The 23,141-nt window shown below is 40.6% G+C and overlaps 4 protein-coding genes across 5 annotated transcripts; 3 read left to right on the top strand and 1 right to left on the bottom strand.

The window, feature by feature from the left end:
* Positions 1-542: 542 nt before the first annotated feature.
* LOC106928304 (Golgi reassembly-stacking protein 2-like) lies at positions 543-6,025 on the bottom strand. Of its 2 annotated transcripts, none has more exons than XM_015004454.2 (10): positions 5,841-6,025; positions 5,095-5,175; positions 4,174-4,377; positions 4,004-4,090; positions 3,773-3,903; positions 3,552-3,684; positions 2,506-2,614; positions 2,300-2,401; positions 1,728-1,856; positions 543-1,610 (listed from the first exon to the last, which is right to left on the bottom strand). In XM_015004454.2, exons 1-10 carry the CDS (start codon positions 5,901-5,903, stop codon positions 1,381-1,383), a joined length of 1,269 nt encoding a protein of 422 aa, XP_014859940.1. In that variant the 5' UTR covers positions 5,904-6,025; the 3' UTR covers positions 543-1,380. The 2 variants fall into 2 exon arrangements, with proteins under 2 accessions (XP_014859940.1, XP_014859939.1); XM_015004453.2 differs by having other exon boundaries at positions 2,491-2,614; positions 5,841-6,024.
* Positions 6,026-7,156: 1,131 nt separating this feature from the next.
* On the top strand, positions 7,157-16,317 carry LOC148154819 (uncharacterized). The gene is made up of 2 exons (XM_088014837.1): positions 7,157-7,851; positions 15,943-16,317. Exons 1-2 carry the CDS (start codon positions 7,336-7,338, stop codon positions 16,315-16,317), a joined length of 891 nt encoding a protein of 296 aa, XP_087870963.1. The 5' UTR covers positions 7,157-7,335.
* LOC106909801 (trypsin II-P29-like) lies at positions 16,108-18,063 on the top strand. The gene is made up of 6 exons (XM_088014572.1): positions 16,108-16,410; positions 16,622-16,814; positions 16,897-17,079; positions 17,383-17,444; positions 17,532-17,656; positions 17,750-18,063. The coding sequence occupies exons 1-6, from the start codon at positions 16,374-16,376 to the stop codon at positions 17,897-17,899; spliced, it is 750 nt and encodes a 249-aa protein (XP_087870698.1). The 5' UTR covers positions 16,108-16,373; the 3' UTR covers positions 17,900-18,063.
* A 2,330-nt stretch (positions 18,064-20,393) lies between these two features.
* LOC148154818 (uncharacterized) lies at positions 20,394-22,420 on the top strand. Its single transcript, XM_088014987.1, has 2 exons — positions 20,394-21,539; positions 21,977-22,420. Exons 1-2 carry the CDS (start codon positions 20,706-20,708, stop codon positions 22,295-22,297), a joined length of 1,155 nt encoding a protein of 384 aa, XP_087871113.1. The 5' UTR covers positions 20,394-20,705; the 3' UTR covers positions 22,298-22,420.
* The last annotated feature ends 721 nt before the right edge of the window (positions 22,421-23,141 follow it).

Here is a 23,141-nt window from a genome sequence, read left to right as displayed (position 1 = left end):
TTTATTTTTAAATCTAAAATAACTGTGGTTCTTCTAAAATGATAAATTTCATATATATTTTTTAAAAAATTATACATTTTCCCCAAAGCAGATCTGCCGTTCATCTTTAATCTTATAAATTTCGAACAAATGTACAATTCCTTTCATGACCACTAGGAGGCACTGCACACAGCTCATTAACGTTGCTACTTTCAGATCTTGAAGACTTGATTAGGAAAAATAATATAAGGTTAGATAAAATAACTAGGACCACACAAAAATCTAGTTTTAAGATTAGAATTTGTTCTAAGACATGGAAGAAACAAATAAGTTCAGGATTTGAAGGGAAAAACCAATGAATGAATATCAGAACAAATCTGAAGCCAAGTGAAACTTGAGCAATATTTAAAATATGCACTAAAACTTTTGGTTTGTCTTTTTTTTTTTCTCCAAGTCAAACTTTCCTCAGCTGATGTTTGACGATATCAAATTTCTCAAGTTTGAAAAGTTAAACATTAACGGACCATAAAACAATAAGAGTGAGCATTGAGATGAAGGCACAGTTTGTAAAACTCATTTGGCTTTATTGCTTGCACCGTGCATTCTGCAGATGTTTTCTTGAAAGTTTTACAGAGACTGTACTGCAACTGTGACCGACCCAAACAGGGTTCAGGGGTGGGTAACCCAGCAGCTAGAACCATGACCTTTCAACTTGTTTTCTGACATACTGTGTAATATAGAGTTCTGCATATATGTGGGGACATACAAAGGGACTAATCATTTAAAAAAAAAAAAAAAACACAAATAAAGTGGTGCAAAATGACGCAGATTCATTCTGGAAAACTCCAAAATTAGTAATTCAATCAGTCTGAAGGTGTGGTGTGGGGGTTTGTTAGCTACTAATAAAAAGGTTGCAGAATGGAGCTGGAAAACAGGGCAACATAAACATGTTTATAGTTGTGTGGATTTTTTTTAATACAGCAGTGCAGGAGTTAGTCATCCCACTTCATAGTCAAAAGAAATTCTGCTCATCATCCAGCCCCATTAACATGTAATGGTTATATTAAGGAAAGGGGGGATTGGCAAGGGCAAACCAGTTAGGAAAAAGTGAGAAAAAAAAAAAAAACTGTTTACTGCAGAAGTGTGAAGCAATCTTCTCTGTACAGTAGCTTTGACAAGCTGCAGTGCTACCAGTTCTGCTGAAAGACAATCCGGCAACACAGACACGTCGGACTGATCTAGAACTATCATCCCGTCTCTTTGCCTCCGCTCTAACTGGGGCGTCGGCCATTGTTGCATCTCGCTGCCTGCTCTCTCCTGGCCAAATAAATAGAAAAACCACAGAAAGACAGATGGGAGAAAGAGAGAAGAACCGGCTGCGTTAAAAGCTTGGCGGCGACATTACGACGGTGGTAGTGTTGTATCCGTGGGGGCCGAGGGTTCTGTGGCGTCGGCCTCTGTGGTGGCGATGGCAGCCGGGACGGTTGCGGGCATCGCTGTGACCGTGACAGAGGCGGCGGGGGCGGCGACGCTAGAGGGGGGCACGAAGGGCAGAGGGGGGTTGGGGAGCAGCGGAGGGAACTGACCCAGACCTGGTAGGGACAGGGGGGGCAGCTGAGCCAGAGGGGGCACTGTCAAAGATATTTTTTAAAATAACTTTAATTAGTTAGATTTGTTTAGAATTAAAATAATTTCATTAAAAAAAAAGACAGAGCAAACAGAGAGCCTGGTTTTTCCTGTAAACTCACCTGTCGTTCCTGCTGCTGTAGGTATGGAGCTGGAGGTTGCCAGGGAGACGGCGCTGAGGTCTGGGAGCGGCAGGTTCAGGTTGGGGAGGTTGGGGAGTGGAGGCAGCCCTCCTGGGAGAGGCATGAGACCTGAAGACGGATACATACATCACACGCCTCCGTTACTCACACTGGCTGGGTTTACATTACAAATGTGCATAAATCTTTGTCAATATTCTGTTAATATCACAAAAAGATAACTTCGCAATTGTGATGTTTCATCCAAGCAAATTAAAATCACTCGAGTCAACGACAAGTCGTTAAAAATCATTGGCAGCGACAAAAACTACTTCCTGTCATTGTCGTCTTCATGGTTTTTGCCAGTAGTAACATCCGGCTGTTGATCACCCGACTTGTGTGATGCGCAAAAAAAACAAAAAAAAAAAAAAAGTTTCCCCCTAACAGTTTTGCAAAATACATCTATTTTTGTTACGGCCTAAACCCCAACTCATCCTAGTGCAGAAACTTTGAAAACCGTGAGCTTTTTCTAAATTGGTGTTTCAGATAAACAAATTTACTTTCGATCATCTTACCTGGTAGCGTTGTGGCTGGGCTAAAACCGGCGGCAGCAGGATTCAGTGGAGGGAGCGGAGAGAAGGAGGAGGTGGAGGGGAGGAGAGGGACTGTGGGCAAGCCTGGAGGAAGAGAGGAACACGGAACATCAGGAACCAAAATGCAGAGTGGACCAAATACCCAGCTGGCTAAGTGAAAACAAAGACGATACCCGTCTGCAGCTCACTGGGCATGGTGGGCGGAGCGGAGCTGATGGACAGGCCGGACAATCCGTCTTCAAGGCCGGATGAGACGACAGGCGTGGAGGAAGGAGGAGTTACAGCAGAGAGCTGGACCTAAGCAGGAAATGGAGGAAAGTCAGATTTATTTGAATAGCACATTTGTAAGATGGGTTTTTAGGGCGGTTGGAGACAGAAAAAAAAAGGGGGAGAATAAATTTCCATCAAAAACTCAAACATTTTGAGATCTCAGAAACTTTCTAGAAAAAGTCAGGAGCATTGCTATGAAAAGAAAAGTCCAATTCAATTACAATCTGAAAATTTCTGACTTTCAAAAGTCGAAAATTTTCAGCTTTTCAAACTCAGAAATGTCCTTGTTTTTCTAGAACATTCCTGAAGTTAATCTCAAAATTCAGAGTTTTTTGGGAGAAATGTACTCCTCCCCCCGCCCCCATGCCCCGTCTATAACGACCCTAACAGGTCATTGTAGATTTGAGAAACAAGCAAACATTTAATTACCATCATTGAAATCGTCACTCAAATATACAATAAATATATTCATCAATGTTCCAGTTGTCATGAATCAAAGGCAACAGGTGAGTTTTTAGCCTTGACTGAAAGGAAGTCGGGGTTTTGGCATCTTTGCAGTTTGTTCCAGATTTGTGGGGCACAGTTAAGGAAAAGATTCATCAGGAAAACAGAAAATGTCCCTCAAATGTCGGATTTTTTTATTAGTACTTAGTACTGGAGTCTGTTTCAGTATTCTTTCTCCCTGTATAAACACATTTGTAGCCGTCATCAGCAGTTCACTAAAAATAGGTGATTTTTTTAAGCTACAGTCCATTTCAGAAGTACTCAAATCTCTTAAACATTGAACATTGCCACCAAGTTCTATCCATCTTACTGGAACAGTATTCAACGTCAATGTCTGGTTGTCACAGAAAAAAGCTCAAGTGGGACGAATACTTTTGGAAAACCGTTCATATTCAATCAGCTGTGTGGCTATTCTGAGTTGCTGCCTGTAAGAACTGAACCATATGAGAACCGTTCTCACCTCTGTGAATCCGTCTTTCAGGGGACTGACCGGCTCTGTAGAAGAGTTTGCAGGGAAGCTGATCTTCTTCCCTTCCTCAAAAGGACGGGTGGGAATCCTGTGGAGGTATCCGTAGCCGATCCCGCATCCAAGGCTAGAGAGATCGGGGAGAACGAAGTCAAGGTAGACTGAGATCTTAACAGGAAGTGGAACGTTGAGGTGACTTTGTGTGAGTTTTGTACCTGCCCTCGCCTCCCCAGGAACCGTTGGGCGTTATGACCACCTCCCTGCAGTTGTCTGTGTCTGTGTTGTAGACGTAGAGCTTCAGGCCCTTTCCCTCGTGGCTCTCTATCAGAGAGAACAGGTCCTCTGACTAAAGACGGCCATGGAAACACAAAGATATCAGACGAAGCGTAAAAACAGAAGCGAAGGTCGACCAATGGCTACGAGAACTTTAAGAACCGACAGCCAACCTCATTCATGACGGTGTCGGCTCCGATGATGTAGTCGGTGTGCGGCCGCAGGCCGGCGAGGGCCGCCGGGGAGTTGGGCTCCACTTCCTGTTTCAGACAGTAAGACCACTTTGTTGGATCGCATCGGCTCGGACGATGATATGCACCCGGGTGTTTCCGCGGCTACCTACCAAGACGTGCCACACGTTCTCGTTGGCCCCTTCGAAGCTGCAGAAGCGGATGGACACCCCGAGCAAACCCTGGCCTCCCCACAGGTTGCTGGGAGTCACCGTGGTCTCCCGCAGCTCCAGGGTCTTTGAAGAGTACACCAGCATCTTTACTGGTTTCTCCACGTTGGCTTTGAGCAAGTCCTTCAAGGTGTCGTTGTCTTTGTTCTGGAGGGAAATGAGACGAAGGTGAAGGAAGGTAGACAAATGAGTGAATGGGACTTTCACGGGGAGAACATCCTAAGTTTTGGAGACAAAAAAGGGGTAAACTAGACAAACATTTAATGTAACATTGGGTATAAAACTATAAATGTGCTATTGGTGTGAACATAACGCGACTAAAAGAACTAAACTACCGAGAAAGACATTCAATACGACTCGACGCGGAGCGCTCCTTCTCGCCCATTTCTTAGTCCTGGTTCTCTTCACAGACTGCTTCCATGCGTTTCATTACAACTGAAAGTAACTGAGACTCACGCAGTTTAACTACATGCACCGTGTTTGCATGCGTTTTATTGTGTCTTGTAAGCTCATGTGAACTAAACACCTGTAAGAGCGTATGACATATGAAAATAAAGACTACTGCTACACCTCAGCTGCAGCACACAAATAAACATATTTGAAGGAGGAATTTGATTGGAAGTATGCACAAAACATCCTCAAAAGAAATCTGACCACTTGCCTTTTGTGCCAGAGGCAGATTGTTTTTGAACGGTGGTTTTCTTTAAATTTTCAACAGCAAATCAGCTAAGAAAAAAAATGACCATAATACACCGAGCTACGCTGCAACAAATACAAATAGCACAGAGAAATCTCCCTATTGAATTTTGAGTTTATCATGACTGAAAATTTGTTCTGCAGGACGCGATGAGTTAAGCTTCTTACCAATCTGTTGTTGTTGATGGAGACGATGAAGTCAAAGAAAGGCTCCAGTCCTGCCCGATGACCTGGTGAGTTCTCCTGAACCTGTGGCGAACATGACAGACAAACTTAGAGTCTGGATGAACCGCAACTCACACACTTAAAAAAAAAAAAAAAGGAACAAATCCTTTAGTTTTGTCAGATCAAAATTGACGAAAAACAAGTCTGTCAAGTGGGACTTTCGTTTAGTGGCCAAGCTCTTAAATTGTTGTGAATGTTTATGAAGTATGAGACAAGTTATTGGCTGTCCTTCTGTTTGGGCTAATCCAACTCAAGAGTGTCCATAACTCAATTTTAATGAGCTAAATTGAGGTGCACGGCTTTAACTGCGAAGTTATGTTTTCTCATTTGGCGAAAGACTAAAAGTCCACGGAGCTAAGAATGCAACGTCCGATAATGGATGCAGACTCAAACGCAGCTGTCATTCCTCTCCGGAGCTTTAGCTGCCTCCAGCCCTGCTGATGCCCAGTTTCCGGCTGGAATACCTACTAAAGATTACCTGGAGATATCCAAATGAACGCTCCAGACCACATCAGACACTTATACGACTCTAAAACACACGGAAATCCCTTAACATGACATTGTGTTTTCCAAACGGAGGCCGCAGAGACGGACCCCGGCCTCTCATCAGTACTCCAAGCCAGAAACTCTCTCCCTTCTACCCGGATGCTAAGCTAGCAGCTAGCAGGCTACAGGTGATTCAAACTCACCCGGAGGACGTGGTAACCCTCTGAGCCTCCACCTGGTATCTCCACGCTCTGAGATGCTCCCATGCTTTGTGTTTTAGGGGCTTTACGGGGATCTTCTAACGGACAGTTCCCCGGCGGAGGTAAGAAACCTAAACACTTCCACACACCGGGTACACGTCGCCAAATCACTAGCCTTGTAATGCGCAGGCGCTGTTACGTGGCAGGAAATAACGCCCTTTTCTGAAAATTTCAAATATGTAGAGTGCTAAAAGTGCCACAATGTGAAATAAATACATAAGTATTTAAACATTTCATAGTTAAAATAAAATCGGAAATAAGTTTTTAAAAGCGCCTTGGAGAAATCTGTGAGTATGGAAAAGTGCTATGTAAATGAGGTCATTTTATTTAGTAAATTAATTTTATAATGTAAATTTTCAAATGGCAACTGTGACTTTTGTAAATTACAGAAAATATAGTACATAAAATCTTACATATATTATTTTTTTGAAATGTGTATTTATTTTATAGCTCCTCAATGAACGTAAACTAAACAGTTCTCTGTTTGAAGACCAAAAACAATATATTTTTGCTGTCAAGCTATTTCTAAAGTTTGCTTTAGATAAGCAGTGTCGAAACTTGGGCCAAAATGGTCACCTCGAAAGTATTCATATGTCACAAAATATACTCATAAAAATAACTGTGACTTTTTTAATCTTTTAATTTTTTTAGTTAAGTGTTCAACAATAAACTAAGCTAGTAATATTTTAATTAAAGAAATAAATTAGGCTGGATTAGTTAGAAAAGGAGGTGTAAATTCTTCTAGATCCAGAACTTAGCCTTACCAATTATGGACTTTTGAAGCTAACTGTGTGACTATGACTCACAAATGTTGGTTGAGACATAATTCCTCTCACACTAATGATAATGTTAGATTTGTTTTGATAACTCTCTGGTGGATGAAGTGTGAATTACACTTGGTTCAGTAAAACAGACGTGTACATTTGGGCAGACTGCAATTTTTTATTTACTGAATTTTGCTGATAAATTCATCAAATAATCTTTATCCCAAGCCAGGTTGTGCAATAGTATGGAAGCCCATTTCCGCCACTCTGTTAAAAAAATAAAAAATAATTATCTCATAATAATGAGATACTATCTCATTATTACGAGATAGTATCTCATTATAATGAGATACTATCTCGTAATAATGAGATAGTATCTCATTATAATGAGATAACTTGAGTTGGCCCTATAGTTTGAGATATGCTCAACTTGATAGAAAGAAATGGATATTGATAATATCATTGAGAAATACTTCAGAAGTGGTTTTACGAATCTTGAAATCTTGCGAGTTTTGGAAGAAACCCATAATGTTAAATTAAGTCTCCGGACACTGGAGAGAAGACTGCAAAAGAAGCGCCTGTGGCGTAGAAAAAACAAGACAGATGTTGCAGAAGTGGCCTCTTTTATTGAGGAACAACTACAAGGATCTGGGAGACAGCACGGCTACAGGTGGATGCACCAGAAATGTTGGATGGCTGGCATAGTCACAGACAGGGAAACAGTACGTCTTTTGATGCGCTTATTGGATCCCAACGGGGTTGACCTGCGTGCACAAAATCGCTTGAGACGACGCTTATATGTCAGTCGGGGACCAAACTACGTCTGGCACATCGATGGGTATGACAAATTAAAGCCTTATGGGATATGTATTAATGGATGCATAGATGGCTTTTCGAGGAAAATGATCTGGCTAGAAGCCTATAAGACCAATAGTGACCCTCACATTATTGCTGGCTATTTCATTGACGCTGTGATGGAGTATAATGGATTTCCACAGAAGATACGAATGGATCATGGCACAGAGAACACTCATGTGGCGGCGATGCAAAGATTTCTGCACAACAACGAGAATGAAAATGGTTTTGACTCTGTTATTCTCGGTCCGAGTACAGGAAATCAAAGGATAGAGCGATGGTGGTGCACTTTAAGAAGTGAATGTGCCCAGTTTTGGATGGACCATTTCGACCAGGTTAAAGCCGATGGCTATAACCATTATAATGAGCCTATGGCTCATTATAATGAGATAGTATCTCATTATAATGAGATACTATCTCGTAATAATGAGATACTATCTCGTAATAATGAGATACTATCTCATTATAATGAGATAGTATCTCATTATTACGAGATAGTATCTCATTATAATGAGATAATTATTTTTTATTTTTTTAACAGAGTGGCGGAAATGGGCTTCCATACAATAGAAAAGTGTGTTTAGGCTTACTAGTGTTTTCTGTACATGATATAAGTAGACAACACGCGAGCAAAGCTCTGTGCTTGTATTTTTGATTATGCAAAATGGAATAAATGTAATATAATGTACTTTTTACTTAAACACTGGATAAAAGCTCCTGAGACAGAGTTGTAAAAGTATAAGTATTTAAATGTATTTGAAACACTGCAAGATAAACAGAAAAAAATGTTACTTTAAAAATATATGTTGAAATTGAATTTCTTACACTGATTTCACATTGCAAAATAGGTGCTAGGAGAGTCATGGGACTGTGCAGCAACAGATATTTAGCTGTATTTGAAAACACTGTAATGATGAAAAAGGAACAGCTGGTCAAAAACATCTTTTGACGAGGCCTGTCACGATAACAAATTTAGCTGAGCGATTAATTGTCTCAAAAATTATTGCGATAAACGATAATATTGTTTGACGGCCATTTTAAACTGATGTAATGGTAATGACATGATAGTGCAAGCACATCCTGCCAAAAATAAAGACACTTTATTTTCAAAAGAACATTTAACACAGGAACTGGTAAACAAAATAAACAAAACAACCAAAAACAAAATGGACTCTCAGTCCCTGTTAAAAAAACAAAAAATGCACTGGAATAAAAACTAAACACAACATAAAACCAAAGTGGAAATAAAAACTACATTCAACCAAAAGAGTATAGATTATGAAGTCTGTATACTATATTGCCCTTCAATAATCATTAGATTTAGATAGATAGAGAAGATTGATATATCTGATTACCTGATGCAATGGTTCACTTCTGCCTTACTCAGTGGAGAGCACCGGAGTTGAGACTTTTTTCATCAATAGAAAGAAAAAAAGGCAGGAAGAAACGATAAAGCCGATAAATTAAAACGAGGTCGATCATTTTCATTTATTATGCGATTTATTGTTTATCGCCACGGGCCTACTTTTGACTCAATTTCAATCTTGTTTGAGGAAAAGAAGCATCAATAAAATATTCAGCATACTGAGATGACAACTGCTAGATGGCGCCATTGGGCTTTTAATGTCACCTTTGAGTGCAGCTGTACCTTATATTTGTGTGCAGGCTTTAATTTTTTGGGTTGCTGTTCAACAAAAGAAGTGCTGCTTATTCCGTAAGCACACAAGCTGGTTTTAAATCTCACTCCTTAGAAACTGACATCATATATTCCTTCTCAAGATTAACATTATTGTCTGAAAATAACTTTAGACAACATTTTATTACAAAGCAAAGAAAAGCAACACTAAGAAAAACATAACATCTACTAAACAAGGAAATGAACAGCAAACCAAACTTGCACAGATGAAACAAATGAGGATGAATAAGAAAACCAAAACCCCGGTACAAGAACAGTGAAATAGCTCATCATCAGGACTAAAGAATAAACTGTGAAACTAGACATGGACTGGCATGGCAAAACCTGATGAGCAGCGGAGTTTTTGAGGCAAGGAGTTTCAAAAACCATTTTTTCCTGGTAAGAAAGTTATCCTGAATAATTCTTGTTGTGTTTAGTCAATTCTAGTTTTAAGTCTTTTCATATTCAATATGCATATGACACATATTCACTACCCTGTACTTATTATTTGAGTAATTTTATTACGAAGTATCGCTACTCTTACTTGAGTGAAATTTCTGGATTCTCAAAACCAAACATGTTTTAACCAAAAATTCACCAGACACACACCTGCAGTTTTTGTTGATATTTCATAAGTTTTATATTGAAGGAAACTGGTTTGGAAAATAGCTAATGTTATGTTTTTTGTTACTTGTATGAATTACTGTCATTTTGGTCAAGATGCAAGAAACATCCAGGATACACTGTCAAGTGTTGAACCTCCTGGTTCTGCTCCAGACTGGTCCACACAGTCCAACAATAGTGACTGACTCTGCTGTTTCTTCTAGCAGCCCTGTGAGAGCAACTCGCTGTGGAAGACCTGGTAGAAGGCCAAGACGTTACATGGACTCAACTTGATTTTACACATTTTGTTAAAAAAAAGAAAAAAAAAATGCAGAAAGGGAGATGTGATGTATATTGAAAAACATTGTAATCATTTGGTGCTGCCAGTAGGTGGCACTGTGATGTGCCACCTACTGGCATATCAAACGATCCTGTTTTAGCTTAGGATCCACATGCACTGCACTTAGTGATTATGGTGGGGTGCTATCTGTGTCACCCCGTCAGGGGGGCTGTTAGAATAAATAATTCAGTGTTTTCCTCTATCTCTTTTAGCTGCTTGCATGTTCATGTATACACACACAAGGATAAAGGAAATGACACATTAGGGAACGCCCTCTTTAGGGCGTGGCTTAGATAAAACCCTACAAAAGGAATCAGAAACTGTTGTTAGACACTATTTTGATGTGTTGTCCCATAAAGAAACATGGAATGGGAATGCATTTTGGTTGTAATAAATGGGATTGATGATTTCAACTCACAAACTCTTCTGGAACCTAATTTCTTTATAGATATCATGATTTTTATACATTAATTTCCTTCTCAAGGTACAGAGGAAGAAAATTAATGTCAGCGTTATTGTAGTGTTGTTATCTTGAGAAATAATGAGCTTTGGTTAAATATAAAACATACTTTAATCAGTTTTTGTTAATATGTGAATGCCACCGGTCTTAAATGTCATTGTTATGTCAGCGTGCAGCCTGGTGAGTGTGAGCAGATAAAACATATAGAGAAAAGACCTTTTGTCAATAACAGTGTTCCTTATGAATTTCTTGTAACATTTCTTGTCTATAAAATGACAAGATTCATAGTTTCATTTATGAAGGGCATATTAGTTCCATTAGTCTTTTTGTTTTTAACAATGTAACATCAGGGCTTTTTTATAATTTATGTATATGTGTCCTTAACTTGATCTTTGTTAGCACATTAGCTCCACTTTACACCAAACTAACTTTTAGCCACATAAAACACATGTTCTTTTTTTTTCGATTAGCAGATGAATATGTAATCACATCTCTACTTAGCCAAGTCACAGACTGTTACTCACCAGTTCGTCTTGCTACTTCATGCTCCTCATCCTTTCTACTTGGTTTCCTCATGGTCTCTTCATGTCTGGTTTGGGTAGATTTTTATTCCTTGGACTTTGTTTTGCTTTGTGAATTTGATTTTTAATTAAATCTACAACAGAACTTTTCCGTCTCCTGCATGCTGCATTTGGGTCCACACAATAACCACACACTGTTGTTGTTTGAGCTTACGGGCCAAACAACAGTTCAGATTACCCACCCTTCTTGGAGTCCTTAGAGGGGGTACTGGAGAGTGCCCCTCCTGGGGACTCCCTTGTTCTACTGGGTGACTTCAACGCTCACATGGGCAATGACATGTGAGACCTGGAGGGGCATGGTTGGGAGGAACTGCCCCCCTGATCTGAACTCGAGTGGTGTTCTGTTGTTCCTCGTCGCGAACACCATGTTCAGGCATAATGGTGTCCATATGTGCACTTGGCACCAGGACACCCTAGGCCGCAGTTCGATGATCGACTTTGTCATCATATCTTCGGATCTTCGGCCATATGTCTTGGACACTTGGGTGAAGAGAGGTGTGGAGCTGTCCACTGACCACTACTTGGTGGTGAGTTGGTGGGGGAGGATGCTGGTCAGACCTGACAAGCCCAAACGTGTTGTGAGGGTCTGCTGGGAACATCTGGCAGAGTCCCGTGTGAGGTGGAGCTTTAACTACCATCTCCGAACTTCGAACACGTTCCAGGAGAGGTGGGGGACATTTAGTCTGAGTGGACCATGTTCCGTGCCTCCATTGCCGAGGCAGCTTATCGGAGCTATGGCCGCAAGGTTGTTAGTGCCTGTCACGGCGGCAACCCTCAAACCCGTTGGTGGACACCTTCGGTGAGGGATGCTGTCAAGCTGAAGAAGGAGTCCTCTGGATTGGCAGACTGGGGTGGTGGTCCCCCTGTTCAAAAAGGGGGACCAGAGAGTGTGCTCCAATTACAGGGGTGTCACACTCTTAACTGATCCATGCTATTCAGGGGTCCTGGAGAGGAGGGTCCATTGGATAGTCAAATCTCGGATTCAGGAAGAGCAGTGTGGTTTTCGTCCTGGTCGTGGAACACTGGACCAGCTCTACACCCTCAGGAGGGGCCTGGAGGGTGCATGGGAGTTTGCCCAACTGGTCTACATATGTTTTGTGGAAGGCGTTTGACTGTGTCCCTCGGGGAGCCCTTGGGGGTTCTCTGGGAGTATGGGGTACCGGGCACTTTGATACGGGCTGTCAGGTCCCTTTATGACCGGTGCCAGAGTCTGGTCCGCATTGCCGGCAGTAAGTCAGGCTCGATTCCAGTGAGAGTTGGACTCCGCCAAGGCTGCCCTTTGTCACAGATTCTGTTCATTACTTTCATGGACAGAATTTCTAGGCGCAGCCGAGGTGTAGAGGGGATCCGTTTTGGTGGCCTTAGGATCACATCTCTGCTGTCCTGGGATGATGAGGGTGATGTGGTCCTGTTGGCTTCATCAGATCGTGATCTGCAGCTCTCATCTCACTGGAGCAGTTCACAGCCGAGTGTGAAGCGGCCGGGATGAAGATCAGTGCCTCCAAATCCGAGGCAATGGTCTTGAGCCGGAAAAGGGTAAAGTGCCTTCTCCGTGTCGGGGGCTGGAGGGTGCCCTGCCCCAAGTGGAGGAGTTTAAGTATCTCAGGATCTTGTTCACGAATTAGGGAAGAAGGGAGCGGGAGATTGACAGGCGGATTGGCGCAGTGTCTGTCGTGAAGCGGGCGCTGTACCGGTCCATTGTGGTGAAGAGAGAGCTGAGTCAAAAAGCAAAGCTCTTGATTTACCGGTCGATCTACGTTCCCACCCTCATCTATGGTCATGACTAAAAGAATGAGATCACAGATACAAGCGACTGAAATTGGTTTCCTCCGCAGGGTGTCTGGGCTCTCCCTTAGTCCCTTAGAGATAAGGTGAGAAGCTCGGTCATCCGGGAGGGACTCAGAGTAGAGCTGCTGCTCCTTCACGTTGAGAGGAGCCAGTTGAGGTGGCTTGGGCATATGGTCAGGATGCCTCCTGAACACCTCCCTGGTGAGGTGTTCTGGGCACGTCCCACCAGGAGGAGGCCCCAAGGAAGACCCAGGACACGCTGGAGGGTCTATGCCTCACAGCTGGCCTGGGAACGCCTTGGGATTCCCCTGGAGGAGCTGGAAGAAGTGGCTGGGGAGAGGGAAGTCTGGGCCTCCCTTCTGAAGCTGCTACCCCCACGACCCAATCCCGGATAATCGGAAGAAAATGGATGGATGGATGGATGGATGGATGGATGGATGGATGGATGGATGGATGGATGGATGGATGGATGGATGGATGGATGGATGGATGGATAATGCTCTCCTTCTCCCAGCACAGTAATATTGTTCTTTTTCCAAATAAAAAAAGACACCAAATGAAGAAAAGACTATAGCACAAGTTCTGTTTTATTTTCTACCCATTCTGCTCCCTCTCTGGCCTGCCTTAATCAGTTTTTGTTTATGTGTGACTGGCACCCAAGCCTGGATTTTAGCATGGGATTAGCGTATGTTTTCTACGCTGACGTTCCTTCCTTCGGAGGGGCGGGGGGGCACCGATTTATGTTTTCGCATCCACCTGAATAATGTGCAGTTGCGCCACTGGATAATCCGTAGAGTACTGACCCTGCCCTTTGGATAGAAACTGATGAGTTCATGTGGGCTGACTGGGATGAAGAACAAGCAGGGAGCTGTCCAAATATGGATATTAATTTTAAAGCATCGGAACAGGTTTACAAAAAATTCAAAATGACTCTTCTCCAGATTGCGTTTTGAAAGCCAGCTTGCAAGTGGTGAGTACATCCAAACACAGACTGATTTATGGTCCATCCACCGCGGCTGTGTTTTGTATTTTCAACGATGCTAAAAGTCAGTGATGCTTTGAAACGGGTTTCCGTGAGTGGAAAAAAGCAACAGAACAATTCAAAGAGGAGGAAAACAGCTAAAATCACAGAAAAGTAATGCGTCTGCTCTGCTCGCTCGCGCTCAATGCAAAGTTAAAAAAGCTGGTACACTCTAGCTCAGGGGTGTCCAAAGTCGGTCCTCGAGGGCCGGCATCCTGCATGTTTTCTCCCTAGTGGTAGTAACAATCTCCTCAGTAAGTCAGTGTTCTGCTTAGGCCTTCTGATGAGCCATTATTTGATGCAGGTGTGTAAAACCAGGGAGAGAACTAAAACATGCAGGATGCCGGCCCTTGAGGACCGACTTTGTCTCGGGAGGAACTGTCCTAATCATATGGCGAAGGGCCGACTGTACAAATTAGCTCAAGTGCGTCCTGCCCTGCCCTGACACGCAGCTAAAGTTCAGTCATCACAGAATGAAAGTTTTGACCAGTTTTGGCTCTCAGAGGGGAAATAACTTGAACTTGGTAAGGAAATAAACCTGATAATTACAGAGAAAGATATAAAAATTGAAAGAGGGAGGGGGGCAAGTAAAGATAGAAATGAAGAAGTATAAGTAAATACAGTACATAGAGGATGGAGAGAGAACATTGTCAAATTTTTCTTTCTTAGGAAAGCTCTGTTAAATAGACATATTCAAGATGTTCACATATTTACTTAATAACTACTAAGTATATTTTGTTTGTAGTAATGATCTTTACATTCATTACAGTAATCAGCTGTTCTACAGACAGATAGCAATTTTTTTTAAAAGCACCTGAAAACCTGACTTGGTGATTTTTTTGTGTGTGTGTCTGTGCCACAGGTGTCAAACTCCAGTCCTCAAGGGCCGGTGTCCTGCAACTTTTAGATGTGCCTCTGCTGCACCACACCTGAATAGAATAATTAGGTCATTAGCAGGACTCTGGTGAACTTACCTACACAAGGAGGAGGTAATTAAGCCATTTCATTCCAGTGTTTTGTACCTGTGGTACATCTAAAAACTGCAGGACACCGGCCCTCGAGGACTGGAGTTTGACACCCCTGGTCTGTGCAAAGTATAGTGAAAAAAGTCACTAAGTTGGCGACCATAGGGTGACTGATGTAAAACTTGCATGGAGAGGTGACCTGGTGGACGGGACTGTCTATCAGCCCTCTCTCCTAGTGGACAGTCAGCGTTTTGTGAACTTGTAGGTATATAAGGTTGGTGGATAGGATTAATACCATAAGTAAGTCACAGTGGCTAAATCCCAGCTACCCACACCTTCCTAACTCCAGCGCTTATGTCATCGATCTTAAATGTTATGGTTATGTCAACGTGCAGCTGAGTGCGTGTGAGCAGATAAACCAGATAGTGAAAAGACAAAGAGTCCTTTTGTCTATAACAGAGTGTTCCTCATGAATTTTTTTGTAACATTTCTTGTCCATAAAATCACAAGATTCATAGTTTCTTTTATGAAGGACATTTTAGTTCCATTAGTCTGTTTGTTTTTCACAATGTAGCATCATGGCTTTTTTCTATTTTTTTTGTACTTCCGTTTTGTCTTTAACTTGATCTTTGTTAGCACATTAGCTCCACTTTACACCAAACTACCTATTTGGTAGTTTGTTCTCCCTTGACCAAAACTCATTGCAAGCTTGTCCACTGCAAAAACAGTTCATAAGCTTATCTTTAGTGTAATCTAGTTTGTAGTGCAGATTTCTCAGTTCACTTGAGATAAGGCTAAGCTACCTTACAAATAACATGGCAGCAAAATGTAGGAGCTGCTTGTTATTGATGAAAAAGTTCATGTTTTATTGGCTAATTATTTAAGTTATAAGAAAGGAATGTTTGATTTTTAGTTAAATAATCTGTCAAAGGAACAATGACGTTTTTCAAGTTTCTTTAGAACGACGAGATGTTGCATTTCCTCTGTGTGCAGATCAGTGTCTATGCTGTGATTGGACAGATCAATGTCTATGCTGTGATTGGACAGATCAGTGTCTATGCTGTGATTGGACAGATCAGTGTCTATGCTGTGATTGGACAGATCAGTGTCTATGCTGTGATTGGACAGATCAATGTCTATGCTGTGATTGGACAGATCAGTGTCTATGCTGTGATTGGACAGATCAGTGTCTATGCTGTGATTGGACAGATCAGTGTCTATGCTGTGATTGGACAGATCAGTGTCTATGCTGTGATTGGACAGATCAGTGTCTATGCTGTGATTGGACAGATCAGTGTCTATGCTGTGATTGGACAGATCAGTGTCTATGCTGTGATTGGTGGCTTCCTGTCTAGCAAGAAGTTGTGAACAGAGTTTAAAAGCTGCTGCAGGACTGCAGACATTCACAGGAAACTGGACCAGCAATGGCTCTGCTGAAGGTTCATCTGCTGCTGCTGCTGGGTGAGTCGGACACACTGGAGACACTTCCACTGGTTTCATAGGCTGCTGCTCTCTGTGCATCTCAAACTTCCCTCTGATTATGTTTCAGACTGAAACTTTCTTTGCATATAAATTGTGATGCTTTTCAATTTTTAACTGTTTATCCTTCTTCTGTTCCAGCAGCCATGTTTGCACCTGATTTCTGAATAAAGTCCTCCTTTTTCTTCTTCAGGTGTTTCAGTGAACTCAGTTGTTTCTCTGCAGAAGAGAATCATTGGAGGTCATGACTGTGATGACAAGGAGCGTCTTTATTTTGTTCGGCTGGACGACACCTATGGAGAGCAAAAGTATTACTGTGGAGCATCTCTGATCCACCCTGAGTGGATCTTGACTGCAGCTCACTGCTGGAAGTCAGAGGCAGGATGGTAGGAAAGAGACATTAACACAGTTTGATCTGCAGATGATCAGGTTTTCTGTGTGTTCATTATAATTTAACATTTTCTGCAGGTATAACGTAGCAATATCAAAAGTTCGTCCACGGACTGCTAAACAGCAGAATCAGGTAATCCGACAGCCTCCTGTGATCTATTCTTCTGGCCAGTACCACGACATCATGTTGCTGAGGCTTTGGAGACCAGTAACAGACATCCCACCTGTTCAGCTACCAAATTGCAACAATCGTCTCAAAGTGTAAGTCTTTCTCTGATCAAAATCATGACTTCAGGTTTTCTGTCTCCACTCCTCCAGTCCTGCTGCCTCTGCTTCAGCACACCTGAGTCAGGTAATCAGGTCACCAGCAGAACCAGAACCCGTTTAGCTCAGGTGTGTTGGACCAGAGACGCATGTAAAGGACGCAGGAAGTCGTCACTGAGGACTGGAGGTGGACACTTCAAGTCCTTCATGGATTTATCTTCTGTTCTTTCAATGTGCTTGTTAACAATTAATTTTCTACATTATCTTGTATTTTTACATTTTATTTTTATTGCGTTTCAGAGGCGATACAGTTCAGCTGGCAGGAGAGGGAGGAACGACAACCGGCCCCAATAATCTGCGAAGTGAGAGAAATCTTGAAGTTATGAGAATAAAATCTTTGTTTCTGTAAGAGTGAATAACATGTCAATGATTCTCATGTTTCTCTGCAGTACCCATGCCTCCTGGTTCATCCCGTCTTCAGTGTGTTGACATGAACGTTGTTGCTGTTTCCCAGATTAAGCCGGGAAGTGGGCATGTATTTCATATTCAAGCACCGAACAAGGATATAAGTTTTGTAAGTTTGTTTCTTCATTGTCTCTCTAAGGTGATTAAACAAATTTTCTGTTTTACAACATAAATCAATATATTGATACATATTTTTCTACAGGCTGACTCTGGTTCAGGAGTGATCTTCAACAACATGATTTATGGTATCATTTCTCAAGCTCCACTAACCTATGCATTTCTGGGTCCTATTGTTGTCATGGATGTGTGTGAATACATGGATTGGATAAAACAAACAATTGTGCTTAAATAAAATAATCATGAAATAAAATTCTCATCAAACTTCCTCTCAGATATAATTTCATATCTGAGTTTGTTCTACAGGTTTGTTGAATTTGGATGAATGAATAGTTTTGGTTTTTCTCATCTGACCTTGACCTCCTAATGGAGCTTTCTCAATAAATGAATGAAAAAGAATCATTTCCTGGCTGATTGTCTTTACATTCATGGCTCAGTTTGATCAGTTAATATTTTCCCTGAACTGGGTTTAAAAACGTGACATGAGTTCTGAGTAACATGAAGAGGAACACCAGAAGCAATGTATTTATTCAGTTTTTGTCTTTCTTTTACAGCAGAAATGAACATGCAGCATCTAAACTCTGCAGCTCTGAAGATACTATTCATGATTTAGTTCTGGAGAACTTTAGACTCCAACTCCGGCCCCAATAATCTGCCGGAGTTGGAGTCTCCTGAACGAGCTGTACACAAAAATAATGAAACAGAAGTCACACGATACAACAATTAACATAATAAAATCCTAATAACTTAAAAATTAATAACAAAACACCACATTTTTAATAAGAAAACATGAAATAACGTTCAAAAATGAAAAACAATTTAAAAGTCAAAATTTGGAAAGAAAGAGAAGTTTTAAGAAAAATATTTTAAAACAGATCAAACTAATTAATGGTAGCTTCCACAAATTTAACATAAAAAAAGCTTTTTTTCATTGTATATAGAAAGCGACATGGTGAACACAGTTTGAGTATTGCGACACTGTAAAGTGTTGTGACCAGCAGGGGGAGATCTTTTTAAAAGTTATGTCCAAGACGGATCCGAACACTATGGAAGCCCATTTCTGCCACTCTGTTAAAAAAAAAAAAAAAAAAAAAAGTAAATTATCTCATTATAATGAAATAATTTATGATATTTTTTAATAGAATGGCGGAAATGGGCTTCCATAGGTGTCAGGTTACATTGTGTTGCATTCAATGTTATCGGAAAAAAGAGATTCATGCGCTTAATGTCCGATTTGCCATAACTATTTATTGAATTCATAGTCGCCAGCTGGGGTGGCAAGGCTCTCATTTGGGGTGGTAACCCATGCCACCCCAGTAGATCCCCCCCTGAACGTAAACGACCTGGATGACAGACAACCGACCCCACACCCGTAAAACTTGTATCATTTGCCACAGTCCTCCACGTTTGCCTCAGTCCTTGCACGCACAAGGGTTAAATTTGCAAGCGATTTTAGAAACGAAACAAGCGTCACAGGATATGACGTTTTCGTCGCTCGGCGCCATGTCTGGGGTCCACAGACCAAAACAAACTATTCAGAACACCGGTGTTTTCATTGTGTTACCAACCGCAGTAAAGTTGTTTTCAAGTTGGATACTGGATAAACCGAGCTCCACGGAGTAAGAGACGTTCAGCTCAAGGTTGATCCGATTTATGAACGCTAATTTCGGCCAGCTGTTCTTAAGTCTCTCCACAAGCGCTCGGAGTTTCACATTGCTGCTGTCAATTTCCGAACACTCCTGTGCATAAATGCTTTGTCTTGTGACCAACTGATACCAAAAAGTGGACATTCATGCTATTACACGAGGCACACTATCTTCTATTAAAATTTTAAGTCATATTCAATAATTTTAATATTAAATGTTTTCTTCAGTAGCTTCCAAATTGTGTCCCATTAACTCAATCTGCTTGAAATTGTTCTACTAGATTGTATAGATGAGGCACACTCACCTTTATTACATTTGAACACCTTTTATATATTTTTTTACGGAAGAGGATTAGGGCCACTGAAAAAAAAAAAAAAAAAAGTCAGAAAAAAAAAATTCTCCGAATTCAGAGGGAAAAAAGTAAAAAAAAAAAAAAATTGTGGCCAAAAAAATTTTTTTTTCTGAATTCAGAGGGGGGAAAAAATCAGTGGCCCAATTTTTTTTTTTTTTTTTTTTTTTTTTTTTTTTTTTTTTAAAAAAAAAAAAAAAAAAAACTTCCGACCCAGACAAGCAACCAGCTTCAGACCCACAGATGCGAGTTGTGGCGAACAGCTAACTAGCGTTCTGGAGAAAGATGTCTGATTTAAGTGAGTTTTTGCGTGCCAGAGGAGTCCCCGAAGCTTCCATTGCACTAATGGAAGAACAAAAGGTGAGTAAATCAAATGAGATAGTTTGGTCTCTAAATACGAACGGTTATGGCTAGTTGTTAGCATGTTTGTTAGCTTACGCGGTTATAGGAATAAGCGTGATTTACAATGTTAAATCACACAGCTGAATAAAGGATGTAACAGCTGTTGATTGCTGGAATTGTCCCGTAAGTGTTTGATGCGTTTATTTTATTGTTTTTCTGTTTGAATGTTTTATAATGAAACTAAGGTTAGCTGTATGTCAGCCACCTTCTAAATAAGATGTCTGCTGTGTTAAACTGTGTAACTTTTAGTTCAGTATATATATATATATATATATATATATATATATTTAAAAGGAGAATGTATGACTTACATCGATCTGGTGCAAGTCATACAGCCACCAACTAAAGTGCATATCTATGTTATTTTGTCTTATGTTTGTGTTACAGTGTTTAAAAAAGTTACATTATGAAAATCACGAAATAATACAATCTTAAGGGTAACTTTAACATCGATTTGCAGTGTAAATAATTGTCCTTTCTCATCTGTTTGTGTGCAGATTGACTGTGATGTCGCAGCAAAGCTGGAAAATTATGGAGACGGAATTGCTGTTTTCCACTACTGCTGAAGCAAAAAACTGTCCAAAAAAGAAAAAAAGGCCTTCTGCTGAAGACTGTTCCCTTCTTAAAGTGAAAGAAGCTAGAAAATGTCAGATTTGGATGATATCATTAAGCTTTACTTCAGACTGTCTTTAAGTAACAAAGAAATCCTTCACATTTTAGCGCACAGTCATCATACTATATTAAGTAATCGAACTCTAAAAAGAATTTGCAGAAGACTTGGGCTGTTTAGAAGAAAGAATCAGTCCGACCTCGAAGAAGTGCTGGCTTTTGTCCAACAACAAATAATGACTAATGGACAAATGCAAGGTTATCGGTGGCTACATCTTCGTGCGGTTCAACGTGGATTTGTGGTGTCACAAGACACTGTGAGACATTTAATCAAATTGTTTGACCCAGAAGGTGTGGAACTGAGACGAGCACGACGGTTGAGAAGACGTCAGTACAATTGCAGAGGACCAAATGCGCTCTGGCACATGGATGGCTATGATAAACTAAAACCTTATGGTATTGCTATCAGTGGTTGTATAGACGGTTTTAGCCGACTTGTTTTATGGATGGAGGCTTATACCACAAACAGTGACCCCAAATTGATTGCAAGTTATTATTTGAAAACAGTTTTATGCGTCAACGGATGTCCAGAGAGGATACGTGCTGACAGAGGTACAGAAAACATTTGTGTTGAACAAATGCAGATATTTCTGCGGCGAAACCACACAGACAGTTTTGCAAGGGACAAAAGTTTCCTTTATGGAAGAAGTACATCCAACCAGCGCATAGAAGGCTGGTGGTCAACCCTCCGCAAACAGAGTGCGCAGTTTTGGATGAACTTATTTCAAACCTTCCTGGATGATGGTCACTTTACAGGAGACTTTTTGGATAAAAGCCTTATCCAATTCTGCTTTCTTAATCTTATTCAGGTAAAAGTGTTTACTGGTTCACTGTAATGTCTCTGTTTTAAAAAGTATTAAAAGCAAATCTGGTATGTTTACCAGAAATAATAAAAGCTTTTGTATATTTTACCAGTTTACATAACAGCACCTTCTCAGCACATAAGCATTAAGCACATCAGTTTTTATGTAAAATGGTTGAAATTACTTGGGAATCTGTTCCCCTACACTTCCTTAGGTATAGTTTCAGAAATAAGTTTTATCCATTAATTAATAATTTTACAATAGATTGGGGAATCATTTCACACACAGAATAAAATGTTTTGGAATTGCCATTTTGTTCTTGTTGCTTGGTTTTAATTAGAATTCACTTTCTATATCTGCTGATTAATATAAGCCTCATCTTTAGCAAAAGCTACTATTACATATTTAGTTTCATACATTTATACTCTGATGATTTTATGCAGGATGACCTGGATGATGTTGTGAACACATGGAACTCGCACAAAATCCGGCCAAGTGGAGGTGCAGTATCGGGTCGACCAGTGGTGATGTACTCATTTCCAGAGCTGCACAGGGCAGAGGATAGACTCAAACCTGTTTCTATGGAGGAGGTCGCTGTGTGTATGGAAGAGTGTACACCAAAAGGCCAATATCCCTGTGATGAAACAGTCTTTGAACTTTGTTGTCTGCTTATGGTAGAAAACAACTGGGCGCCCCCAAGAGATCCGCTTATTGCCGCTGATTTGTATATAAGGTTAAGAGAAGAAATACTTCAAAGTATTTAGCAACTTTCAGTGTGCATAAAGATAATTAAAAAAGTGTTGCTGTTTATCTCAGTCCTGCCATTGGATAGTTTTTGCATTGTCTGATAGGTGCCCTCTGCACTGCATTTAAAGACATTTTGTGAGCAAGAAAACATATTTTTGATGTCATTCTGCTAGAACATGAAAGTTTATTGCTGTTATAATTTAATTGTAGAGTTCTGATATGACCTAACATTAGTTTTCAAGGTGTTACTGTGCTGATAAAAGAAAAACATACAGTTTGGATGGCATGCTTTTATTTCCCAATCCATAGTTTGTTTTGCTTTCACACTGCTATTAGAAGAAACAATGCTGATGCAAAGTTAATTATTGTTCTATAATCAGTTATGTACCAAATGTCAATTATTTTTAAATGAGTATGCTACTTCATGGAAAATGTATTTTTCTTCAAATGCTGTTCTGTTAAGTTAAAGATATTGACAATGTATGTTTGAGATGTGATCAAAATGGCAGCACAGCAAAAAGGATGTCATAAATTTATAAACCTGTTTTCTGTGAAATACAAATGAACTTCATTGTTTTGTTCACCAAGTGTTTGCATAGTACAGTTGATAACAGATACTTAGGAATTCTTGATAAAAAGTCATATTCAATTTTTTTCTCCCTGTGAAGTTAGATAAGCCAGTAATGAGAGCAAGGAAGCTACACAGCACAGGTCACCAGGCTGGGACTCGAACCTATGATGTCCACGTGCAGGACTGAGGCCTCCATAGATGGGTTGTGCTTTTGCACCACACCACCAGAAGTTTTCTTGTTTTAAGTTAGTTATAAATAAAAAAGTTGTATTTGCTAAATTCCAAAAGAA

This window comes from Poecilia mexicana, unplaced genomic scaffold (assembly GCF_051168715.1).
Source record: "Poecilia mexicana isolate PSO_F unplaced genomic scaffold, ASM5116871v1 scaffold_17, whole genome shotgun sequence".
Taxonomy (NCBI): domain Eukaryota; kingdom Metazoa; phylum Chordata; class Actinopteri; order Cyprinodontiformes; family Poeciliidae; genus Poecilia; species Poecilia mexicana.
The sequence above is the reverse complement of the archived record's forward strand: the minus strand, read 5'-3'. Positions and strand labels throughout refer to the sequence as shown.